We start from the raw sequence: 13,385 nt of genomic DNA on the forward strand, positions 1-13,385 counted from the left end.
ATAAGACTGAAAAAGACATAGGTCTCTAGGGCCTACCTTACCCAGTAGGAGAATCAAGGCGAGCAGTTCTTCTAAGAAACCTAGAACTGGAATGACTTATATATAGGATTTCGTGCGTTCAGTTTTTATGATCAAGGCAAGAGAGAGAGTTATTTTTGTTGCATATTCATTGCTGGTATGTGTGGTTGGGTGAAGTGACATGGGGAGAGGGAAGGGGTGAGTCAGGTGGTCTTGTAATGTCTAATTTTTTGGTAGTTGCCAGTTCCAACCAACAGGAAACGGCAATCGGAATATTCCGGAAAGTACGTCGTGTATGAAGAGCACTAAGATTGTACGCCAGAGCCAGATAATCCCTCCCCATCTAACCACTCTTGTTACGTAACATCTTTTTTCTTTAGCAATAATAATAATAATCTTTGCCTGATCGTGGGAAAATGGGGACGGTTTCCAGGTGTGTAAAACACTCAAGTAAACATTATGTTCACCTAGACGTGTTATATAACGGCCTGTAGTTAAGCTCAAGGACCCGTAATAGTCGCATGAATCCACACTATGGCCGCGCCACTGGCCACCAATGCTACCTGTACTGACCAACAAGTCTATTACGTCATGTTACAGGTACCTATAATGACTGAAATACATGACCGCCATCAGTCGGCAAGAAATCATTGACCACTAGATCCCGCCCTCTGGTCAGTCGTCTGGTCAGGCTGCCGTGGCCTTAGCAAAGGTCAGCACAGTCCATTTTATCTTATACACAGGTAGAAATAGTCAGATTGACATATACTACTTTGTGATCGAATAACGCACTTTTGATTTTTTTTCAATATTGTTTTCGAAATGTTTGTGTGGTTTTCGGGTTAACACCGTTATCTCGATGTCATGAAAACGAAATTCTAAAAACTTTTTAATGGCAAGTCATTCTGGCAACCTGTCCACCCTTTCACACCCGAGGAGATACCTCGGTCCAACTGGACAATGGCAGCATGCACACTATTATGTGAGTAGGGGAGATCCGTATTTTTGCAGTTAAACATTTATTTTTTTCAAATATCATTTTGATTCTTCTGCACAAAATTGTCCTTCTAATCCCTTAATTTTTATTTTACTGATCTCATTGACGTTTTCTAAACTCGAAAGTTGTGCCGTGCATTTACAGCGTGATTGCACGGCTGAGTGAGTAATGGTCAGTCTCTCCTTTGGCCTGCAATGGACTCGTCCAGCCGATTGGCTAGAGCGATTACATCACTGCACTGAAAGGCTGTGGTATTTGCATATGGACTGACCTGTCCGACGTCATATAGGCGATTGAGCGAACAAAAAGTCCATAACGTCGGGCTGAGGTCGCCCCGGCACAATCAGAGAGTGAAATGTACGGAGTTACGTGACCCGGGGAGTGAAAGCATGTATTATTGAGTAGAAATCAAAATGAAAGTGGCAAGTTAAACCATTTACTGAAGTATGGAGCTTGAACCTCAGTTCACTAACATGGAGGGTGCTTTTTCTATGTTTGGATCAAAACACGGCGATCAGATGTACAGGCCAGATATCGGACCTGCTGACCATGGGTCAGATCGGCCGGATGTAAACAGTGCTGTTGAACTGAGGCCTAACAAAATGGACGGACCGGGGTTGTCAGAATTTGGATTCGGCAATCTAAGTCGGTACACCATGGTGTCTACCCCCGGGTCTACTAGTAGTAGTGATGGCAGTACATCGTCACAGGAATCATCTTCCACGGGTCCCACGGCGAAACGGAAAGGTAAGGTTCCACTGTATCTATGATCCTACTGGTGAAACTACGCCGTACCGGATGAAGACTTCTTCCAGAAAAAAAATATTGCCAATGGTCTGATTCCCTGTATCAAATAATCATGCAGCTTCTTCATTTTGGAACCTTCTTTCACAATATTCATTTTCTTTTAAGTAAATAGACCCTTTTAAAATTCCGGGACAAAATGTCCATGGAAATTTATCGCCCTATGCCCATTCCTCTAGACCCTCCCCTCCCCTAAGACCCCTTTTTTCAAACCCCGTTCTTTACTCCTTTCCCCCACCCTTCCAGCACTTCTCCAACAAGTGCGATCGAATAATTCATGTCACATATTGAAAATGCTATAAATAAAACAGAGATAACACACTTTTATTACGACATAGGACAATTACCAAAACAAACCACAGAGTCAATTTGACGTATTTTATTTTCAATCGAACGAATGAAAATAAACCTATACAAATTCCTATCCGAGATGTCCGGTATTTTTACTATGGAAACCATGCACGTGCATGTACATTCAATAACACAGTATAAATCAATTATACTGTAGCTTTAATTAATAGTTAAAACTTTACATCCGTGAAACACTGGTAGTTCAGTTAATTATTCAGAAATAATTTTAATTTTCACACGACCAATTAAAAAAAATTCCATGTTTCAAAACTAAGCTGAATATATATATATATGGATATCGATATTCATTTGTATATATAATGAAATATTATTTCATCAAGTACATAATGCATTAAGTAATATGGTAATATAATAAAAATAGTTAATTTATCGTTATATAATGTGATTGTTAAGTATATAATGAAATCCAATATTTACTTCCACATCAAATAAAAACCTTTCAGTGTGTAACAGCTATTTTCTGTGTTCTATAAATTATATAGAATAGTTCAAAATTATTTTTTTTTATTTTCAAGGGCATCTAAATGGAATTAATGACGTCTTGTTCATTTATGTCTTAAAATCAGAATAGCCACTTAATGATGCAAGTCAGATTGTTTACATTAACATAGACACCTTCAAACAATCAAGTATGATATCCTATAGACTTTTTTCAAAAGCAAACAAAAATACCCAATAATATACAGATAATTATGATGAATAACAATACTAAGAAATCGTGTCATGAAAATGTAATAATGTCTTCTTTAATACCTAATTAATTTTAACAAAGAAATATTTAAAGAGTTTAAATTTCTTCAAGGTGAAACATTGCATTTTTGTGAATTTTAACTTTTTTATATTTGATAGAAGAACTAAGAAATTTTTAGGTAACATTTTTAGCTGTATGTTTGGAAATAAATGAACCCAGCCATTATGTACTTTACCTGTGCAGTTATCAGTAATTCTGAAATAAAAGAAAGAAATTAATGTAGCTAGTTATATGTTTTTAGTACAAATGATAATGACTGTTGAAACTTTCATTTTGAATTTTCTTTTTCTTTCTTTTTTCCCCAATGACATAAGTGAAAATATGCAACGAAGTTTGAACTTACCACTTAAAAAAAAGGCAGTGCCTGTTGTAGGATAATTAATACCGCTTATATCCAAAATGAAAACCTGAGCTTTTCAAATCTGTTTACGGTTATAATTCAGTTAAGGACATAAACAAAATACTTTTAAAAAGTGATTTCAGGATTATGAAAAGGACGACTCGAGCTTTTTTTATTGTTGTATATATTATGATAAACAGTGTTTATATATGAAAATATATACGAAACATGTTAAGGGCTAAAAAAGATCCAATGAAACAGAATTATCAAAAAACTTTTGGAATTATGACATATTTTTCATACAATTTAAATTCAATCTGATATGTTCTCAGTTATATACGTTTTAAAACCGATGAAAACATTTAGAATTTTAATTGTATTGTTAGCATGTAGTATGAAGTCATGATAAGTTCAGAAGTTTTTAATATTATTTCTTTAAACTGTTTTGTGAGAGGGAATGGGGTTTAGGACTTCTGTTGGACCATGTACAAATATAGCCCTACATCAGAACAAAATACAATATCTCTATTCTGAGTGATATTATATGTTTGTCAAACTTAAAATAAAATAAAACTAAAGTAAATCATCTATTCAAATATTAACACTGTTTATTTACACTTTCATTCGTCAAATATGAAAATAATGTTCAACTAAATATTAAATCTACATTTTTAATTGTTAAATATTGAAATCAATTGAATTGTGTTTTTAAAGCTATATTTTCATTAGTAATATATCAAAATCATATATAACTAGTGTTAAAATCTAAATTTATTTTTATTATGCATTGAGTGTTTATATGTATTGTAACCCCATCAGTTTTCACCCCTATTTTACCCCCAAACTCGTCCTTATATTAACCTTCTAAGTGTCACCATTGTAACCGTTTGCTTATTGTATTATCCAAATTGACACGCAAAACCTCGCCATCTGGCAGTCAATACAGGCCATAAATCGCCTGTTTGTTCCAGGTGCAACTAGTCGATAAAGACGTTACGTAATGTGACGTAGAATAATCAACGGTACCAGACTATAAATAAACACGAAGTGAGGCGATACGCCTTGGGTGACAAGGGTCGCTTAAGCACATAGATAAATTATATAGATTTGCCCATAGTTACAAGATAAATGTGTCCATGGTCTTGTTTTCCTTTCATCTTATATTCTTAATCTATTTGTCAAGGATGAATAAACACGAAGATGGACTTTCATCAAACTGGACAATATATTTGAAACGAGGTTTCTGACTTTTTTGTTGAACAGTCCAATATCTAAACCCCCCTACCTATCCATCAACCTTCCTCAATATTTCAATAAGAACGCCATCAAATCTGCACATCATAACACAATGGCCGACCCCTTTAAACATCTTCTGTCAGTGTCCCTGTGACGTATATCCCTATGACGTATTTTATGACGTCAATGACGTCCTTTATAATGTGAAAACAGACTCTAATGGTGTACATGGGTCGTATATAACCCAGATGTTACGTCCAAATATATGTATTTACCACAGTAAGTAGAGGAACAGGTGTTCGCTGTAAGATGTATTTATTATACATATATATGTGTTTATATCTCGTTCTACTGTCAGGATACCATTTCATATACCTATACTCAGTAATAGTACTCGTATACTTTCCCTAATTCCTATACGTGCCACGACTTCATTCATCACCAAGACACCAGATCATAAGTTTTTTGCATTTACAATGTAATAAATGACAGTGGTAAGTCGAACTTTCTCTCTCTTAATTATCACAAGCTTACTATGCGTTACAATTATACATTATTTACGTACGGGAACCATGGTTTACAGGCATATTTCTAGCAATGAACGTTACCAATAGATTTATCTATCTTGTCCGGAGGCGCTGGATTGTCCGCAGTCTGAGGCCTAGGTCTAAGGACACAAGCTGTCTGACCAACTGACCACTGGATTCTGGTCCCCATCCTTGTAAAATGTGCTCCCTACAAGTGAAAATATTCAATTTATTTGTTTATTATTATTATTTTTATTTTCTATTATTTATTGATTTTTTTTATTCAATGTATTATTATTTAACGTAAATCAGTTTCATATCCGTCTATTTCGAAAATATCGCGTTTTTGAAATGATGTTAATAACGTCTCCTCTATGGGTCTTAAGACAATATTTTAATTTCTCCAATTAAGTTGTAGCCTAGTTAACAAAAATGAAAATTTCAAATTTGGTTATAAACAGTTGAATATTACTATAAGGGTTATTCGGTTCGTATCTTAATTAGGTAAAATAGCGAAGCCTTTCTAATAATCAATCAATAATTCTGCATGTGTTTAGGACAAAATAATTGTCCTCAAATACAGTTTGTTAGAAACGTGACAGACATACATAACAGAAGATATGCAGATTCGACTCTAACACTCTAGATCTTCGTTAGCAGGTTTAAAAATATTTTGGAATTTTGCATAATATTTTTTTCATGTATATTTGGTTCTACCCTATTAGGTACACTTGTAAATGGTTACTTCAGTTCAATTCAAAGTTTTATTCAGCTCTACCTTCGAAAAGTCCCTTACTAGGCGAGATCGGAAGGCCTTACTTATTATCAAAGTAACAAAGTCATTGATTGTAATATAAGATATAAAATATGATATTGATTTTTAATAAAGATGAAATATTAGAAAATAGCCAGAAGATAAAAAGAATTTGAAATCAGTTGAAAGTAGAGAGATTTAGAAAGAACATATATTTTGTTATGCCAATAAGGAACCTGAGTAGTATATTTTTATCTTAAGATACCATATACAAAAAAATTAAAAAAAAAATATATTAACCAACACAATATAAACAAGTTTAAGAAATGATAATCTTATGATAATATGTTCACCTGCACATCTGAATGGAAGGCTATGTAAAAGCTAAGATGATAGTTTCTCGTACCAAATATGTAATATAGGACTTCGGTCCAGATCTGAGCGCGGTGTAAAATCCGCTGTTGTGGATTTTAATTGATTTGACAGTTAGAACGTGTTATCCGGGTCTTATTTTCTGGTTAATCGATCAACCGTCCAGGTCAAGGTGACCTCTGGGCAGTCTCCAATCATCGAATGACGTAGAAAAGTCGGTACTGCTTTTCCCATTAAAAAGTCAAGGTCGTTCGCTTGAAAAAAGGCATCTCTCGATTGGCTCTGGCCAGCGTACTTCGCTTGACTGATCGGCACTGTGCTTTGTAATGGGGCTACACGGTACATAGCCATCAGGACAGGTCATTTCGCCCTGGGCTTTTGAAGAAATTCCGGCAGCTGAAACACTGAAAATAGCAATAAAATACATTTCATTACTACAATAAGCGAGTGGGTTGTCTCTCTTCATGTCCGAACTTATTAAGCCTGGTATAGATACTCAGTGTCAGACCAAGTGTTATCGCTAGAGTCGGGTTTCCTTACTTTACAGAACAATCATGCGAAGAAGCCTCGCCTAGTATACCGAGATAACGTTGCTCAAGTGCTTGCTTGGGTTTACACCAAAAGACGAACGCACCCTTCTAATAATGACTTTCCCTGTATTTCCAACATTAAAATACAGTTTTGTCTTTGAACTCTTTCGAACACACATTTTATCGCATCGGTAAAACTCCAGGTATCAAGTGCCAATCGCAGTTTATGTAAAAAAAAGTTTAGTGAAAAACTCATAATACAAGGTCTGGAGAGAATTTTAATTGGTGTATTTTTCTATAAGAAGTAGACTACGTGATTGTTGTTAAAAAAAAAACACCAGGAAAAACGAGATTGGTGCTATCGTTATTATTTATGGATGTATGTTTGAAGACAAGAAATATTTTGTTACGCAAGGTGCATTACATCATTCTGAGCATTTTTTTTATTACAAAATGAATTATCATCATCAAAATCTTAGGTAATAGACTTAATAATTTGAATGTGGTTCATGAAACTAACAAACAAATTAAGGACTTCGCCAAATATTAAAACACATGAAACATTAAGACTAGTTGTAAGTCCGCTAACCCTGTGTACTGACCCGATCATAACCATTGTTCATTCTCAAATAGCCATTCTCACATTCGCCATTCACGCACATACCAGTCCGTCAAATCCATCTCCTACTCGTATAACGATGTGTTGCCATGGAAACCACCGTGGTGGGTACAGATACTAATTATATATTGATAATAAAGGTTTGTAATGTGATGCGAAATGGACCGTATGTGTCTATTTCAATCTCTAGTCACACAAATATTAGTTTCTCTTGTTAGGCTGGATGACCTTGCTTACTGGACGTGTCCACTCTTTTTCTTACATTTAAAAACTCTTTTTCCATCTTGAAACGATATATATGTTCGTGTTATTCAATACAGAGAGTTATTGAAAGCCTTACACGTCTTGTCGAAATCCTGATATTTGGTCACTACCCACTTTCAGCGCTCAAAAGGTTACTTCCGCTGACCTTTCGTCGACTGTTAAGAAATGACCAACATTTGTCAATTACAATTATAATATATGGCTTGAATTGCACTTAAGTACACCATTACTAGCTGAGCGCTGTCATTATTAATGACACTTGATATTGGGCATAGAGTTAACTCCCCTTGATATCGGCGGGAAAAAACATGGCTGAACTTTCACTAGGCTTCAACATAATAAACAAAAGATGTTGTCTAAAAATAAAAATAAGATCACGTGTATCTTTTTTTCATATCTAATAATACTTATCGAGACCATCTGAGTCGTTTACCTATGAAAAAAACATTGACACGCTTACCATTATACACTTACATCCATCATAAAATATAAGAAATAGATAACACTACCGTAGAAATTATTAATTACTTGTCTATTAATTAAGAATATGATATTATTTGTTAATATTACAGCTATGTATTGGATCCATATTTATGTATATACCTGTATATCTTCTTAGAAACGACGAAAAAAATCTTATATAGCGCTGAAATCTTATCATATGAACTATATCTTTTGACACTTAATATCTGAAATAATTCATACATATTGAAAGTTTAGATTTTGTAGATTTTGATTATTTATATTCTGAACAGTATCGCTGTTACTAAAGAAACAATAACCATAGTAACCATTGCTGAAGTATCAAAGTTGATTCTAACTTGGCAAGTACCCAGTGTGATGTCAACATACCTACAACAATTAGCCGACTTTCTCAGTAGAATAACCTTCACTCATAATCAATTCCAAATTCATTTTGATTATGTTATCTTTGGCACGTTGTTGGAAAATAAGTCAGAAGTTGCTTAAGAGAGACGTGTTCTATATCACGTGTAGCTATAAGGACGTTCGTCAACGCCAAAGTTTTCACTTTTTTCTGTTTATGACAAGATTGATCAGATGTTCGTGTCCAGAATATTGTCTTTAATTTAGAGGGCAAGGTTATTTTATTATAGAATTAGTCACAGACAGTGATTCTTACATCCAAATTACGTACTAATGTACAATTAATAATCGTATTTTGTGTTTATTAATGCTGGATAATTTTTCCTATTCTATATCTAGATAATTGTATTGTACAGTTGTAATTTATGCTGTTAAAATTTTCATATTCTATGTTTGTATTTTAAGTTTATTTATATCTATTTAATCGAGAGTTTTGTTGTATCTTTGTTAAAATATAGATAATAAAAACACATTTTAGATAGCAAATGTACAATAAGATATCTAAAGATAAATATTATATTTCAAAGACGAATAAAATCATCATAGCTATATTTGGAATAACAAATGATACAATACATGTAACACGAGAACAGATGGAAGAACATTGTTATATAATTTAGGGACGTTTAACACAGATATTCGTTTTTTTTCTCCATCTTACTCCGTTTTCGTATAGCTCATTTTCTACTGAATTCGGGTAATGACAATTGAGACAACGTTGACCCTTAAAATTTATCAGCCGTCAGTAGATACCGTGGTCACGTGACCCTAGCTATTGGTGATTAATCACATAAAACTGCATTTTTTTTTCAAACATCTTAAGCTGACTACACGGCGTCTGAACTAGACTGACCAATGCGATTTGTGTTCATACACGTAATGAGGCTAGTCACAGCATTTTCCAGTTTGACCTCTTCCAAGGTCGACTGTTGGATTTGTGTACCATGCCCTGGGCTATTTACCTAGGCCGCCTCACAGTACATAGTACATATATACACACCTACTAAACGACTGGCGATAAGTGGCGTATTACGTCACAGGTTTTATGATAGGATCAATAGTGGGGTTATATCAGGTCTTCCCCAGTGTGGACAGCTTTAAACTGAAATTGAAACCCGTTTAGTTTGCTTTAAAGTCCTATCTAAAAGTTAAAATTGATAATTTTCTGTGTGTCAAGGGAATTATTTTAGATCTGAACTTTTCAGTTGCCAATGATAAAAATGTTTTCTTTGTACATTTTTAAGTTGTGCGTACATACGTGTCCTGAGCTGTCGGAAACTTTGACCATTATCCCTTTCAGTGTCAGTTTGAGGACTTCCACGGTCAAGTTGTTTGCCTAGCACATCAGATTGTTGTGAACCAATCGAATTTGTCGTGGTGGTTACTCGCAGTTGGCTAGCCAGGCGCGTTACATAATGTTGCGCACGATTGGGTAAAGTTATGCGTCTTGGCGGATACCAGGCTTTCCCTGCGGTACTGGAAATAAAAGGACGTGATAAACAGATTAACACGTGGTTTGAAATGAAGACCGAGGAGCTCAACCCCCTCCCCCTTTCCCTCTCATAATGTTGTGTCATAAGTAAGGTAGAAAGACATAACATCATAACAATATTCATCTGAGTCTGAGACGTATGATACGGCCCTGATCTAGGTTGGTGTATAACAAATGTAAGCACTTGTATGATAGCTGTTACTCATGGAGTCCCGGATTGTAACTGACCAACGAGAAAAGCTCTAATATAATCGTAACGCTGTTTACAAAATAATCATCTTTACACACTGCTTTCTTTGACGTCCCTGACACGACGCTATTGTTTCGTGTTCGTGTTGCTATTAGCGGTATTTCTGATATAGCTGTACAACCTGTCGACTTTGACTTTTGCAGTTTAAAAAAAAAATTAAGTTCAATTTACTGATGCGACGGCTTTCGGACTTTTCGATATGTGACGATAGTAAGGTAGTGGTTCATCACTGCCTTTCGATATTTGACGATATTGGGGTAGCCATTTTGCTTTCGATAATTAACGATAAAGTGGTGGCCATTTTGTCTGAATAAATAGACGATAATGAGGCAGATATCATGCCTTTCTGTACTGGACGATATTGTGGCAGATATCATGCCTTTCTGTAGTTGACGATACTGTGGCAGATATCATGCCTTTCTGTAGTTGACGATATTGTGGCAGATATCATGCCTTTCTGTACTGGACGATATTGTGACAGATATCATGCCTTTCTGTACTGGACGATATTGTGGCAGATATCATGCCTTTCTGTAGTTGACGATACTGTGGCAGATATCATGCCTTTCTGTAGTTGACGATATTGTGGCAGATATCATGCCTTTCTGTAGTTGACGATATTGTGGCAGATATCATGCCTTTCTGTAGTTGACGATATTGTGGCAGATATCATGCCTTTTGACATCGCGGTGATCACATTGCCTTTCAATCATTAAAGACAACACGGCGGCCATTTTACCTTTCGGAAGTTGGCGATCATATGATGGCCATCTTGCTTTTCCGTAGTTGACGATAGCACGATGACCGTTTCGCCGGTCGACATACGTCCTCATTTAAATGTAACGTGTCTTGCATAGAACCTTGAAGATTTTAATCTGATTTAGTAGAAAAGTAAGGTCAGTAAATAAGGCTCCTCGTGACACATCAAAGACATTCCTATCGTAATGTCCAGTCCCACCATTAGACCATGACCACTGGTCAGGTCGTTACGATGACCAGACCCGGTTTATCAATGACATTAACAGCTGTCCGGGCGCAGTGGACCTACCTCTGTTGTAGCAGACTGCCAGTTGTTCTTGTCATATGGCACCACCGAATGTCAAACATCGTCTCCGAACCTTTCTCTGTTGATGACCTTCGACTGTAAAACGTTATTTACTGATAAAATGCAAAACATAATTTTGTGAAGAATTTGTATTTGTTAAAACGCTTTTTTAAAACACATTGATATAGGACGTAAGACGTAAAATTTTGTAAAAAATATTTTTAAAACGACTTTTTATGTCTTCGGAAATCATAAGACTGTTCTGTCCTAATTTAAACGCTTACGTCATGTTTATCTAGATTCTTTTTTTGAAACACAAAATTCAAAACAGAATTTTAAAAAGATACGACCCAGTAAATTTGAAGGAATCATCGTGAGATTTTTATTATCCTTACCCTCCGTTCACAGGTTGAAATTTTATTTGAGTTAATTTTTATAATCTGTACTATTGTATCAGAAAATATCAAAGACCTTCATCAAGAATGAAGGCAATGAATGCAAGGATATTACACGTGGGAATATACTCGTGTGTACAACAGAGTTAAATATGATGACGTCATAAGGCCACTGAGATATACCTAGAGTAGTAAAGTTTATTTCAATGAATTTCTAAGTCTATAATACTGGTACATAATAAAATAAGGAACCTGGTTATCGTGATATGCATTAACGTATTTACAAATATAAGTGTAAGACAACAGACAAAATAAATCAAACCGGCGAAAATATGTAGCTAGTTATTTTATAGGTAACCTGACATCCCTAGTTACATTATGTGACACTCTTATTTTATAGGTAACCTTACATCCCTAGTTACATTGTGTGACACTCTTATTTTATAGGTAACCTTACATCCCTAGTTACATTATGTGACACGGTTTGTTATTTTATAGGTAACCTTACACCCCTAGTTACATTGTGTGACACTCTTATTTTATAGGTAACCTTACATCCCTAGCTACATTATGTGACACGGTTTGATATTTTATAGGTAACCTTACACCCCTAGTTACATTATGTGACACGGTTTGTTATTTTATAGGTAACCTTACATCCCTAGTTACATTATGTGACACGGTTTGTTATTTTATAGGTAACCTTACATCCCTAGTTACATTGTGTGACACTCTTATTTTATAGGTAACCTTACATCCCTAGTTACATTATGTGACACGGTTTGTTATTTTATAGGTAACCTTACATCCCTAGTTACATTATGTGACACGGTTTGTTATTTTATAGGTAACCTTACATCCCTAGTTACATTGTGTGACACTCTTATTTTATAGGTAACCTTACATCCCTAGTTACATTATGTGACACGGTTTGTTATTTTGTAGGTACACCTTACATCCCTAGTTACATGGACATGACGAACGGCCCAGAACCGTGTGTGGTATGTGGAGACGCGGCTACTGGCTATCACTACAGGTGTATGACGTGTGAAGGATGCAAGGTAAGCGAAAATACAAGGCTGAAGTTGAGGAAAGTGACGCCATTCCCATTTTTTTATTTAGTCATTTAGTTTGATTGAAATAATATTTTAGCACTTTATATTTGCCCACTTTCTTTCTACACCAGTCAGACTCTGGAGTGTAAAATAAAAAACAGGAATATATCAACCCAATCATAATCCAAACCTCAAATTCAATAAAACTAGGGCAGAATATGAAAAGTTCATAGGTAAACTCCTGTAAAAAGTTCAGGGTGTTCGGAAGAGTAAGCATCTTTTGCTCATCAACGACACCTGCCATGAAATCTTTGTCAATGCAAGTAAGTGATGTCACGTCTTCAAACACAACAATGGAACACATAGGCAAAATAACGGGCATCAAATACGCACGGCTTTATATCGCACACAGAAATAGTATAATTCTTAATGAGGTAACTATGACGACCGTAAACCACAGACTTACATTAGAATTCCGGCCACTCACGGGTCACCTTTAATTTGCATATCATCAGAAGATAAGACATGTACTGGACACTTTGCGATCACTCATCTTGCAGTTGTGAATGTTTGATACATTACAAGAAATAAAATTCTGTATCTACAAGAACAAGACGTTGATCAATAACATTCACCCATAGGCGTCTTATCAGCATTCTTCATTTTACTAATCTAAATT

The 13,385-nt window shown here is 35.3% G+C and overlaps 1 protein-coding gene across 1 annotated transcript in view; it reads left to right on the top strand.

The window, feature by feature from the left end:
- The first annotated feature begins 1,461 nt into the window (after positions 1-1,461).
- The window catches only part of LOC132555842 (thyroid hormone receptor beta-like), a 31,795-nt gene continuing 19,871 nt past the window's right edge, over positions 1,462-13,385 (top strand). The window contains exons 1-2 of the mRNA XM_060220202.1: positions 1,462-1,762; positions 12,597-12,712. Of these exons, the coding sequence (XP_060076185.1) occupies positions 1,462-1,762; positions 12,597-12,712 (417 nt within the window). The remainder of the gene's footprint in view (positions 1,763-12,596; positions 12,713-13,385) is intronic.

Source organism: Ylistrum balloti, unplaced genomic scaffold (assembly GCF_031769215.1).
Source record: "Ylistrum balloti isolate Yb309-2 unplaced genomic scaffold, AGI_CSIRO_Ybal_v1 Utg370520, whole genome shotgun sequence".
Taxonomy (NCBI): Eukaryota; Metazoa; Mollusca; class Bivalvia; order Pectinida; family Pectinidae; genus Ylistrum; species Ylistrum balloti.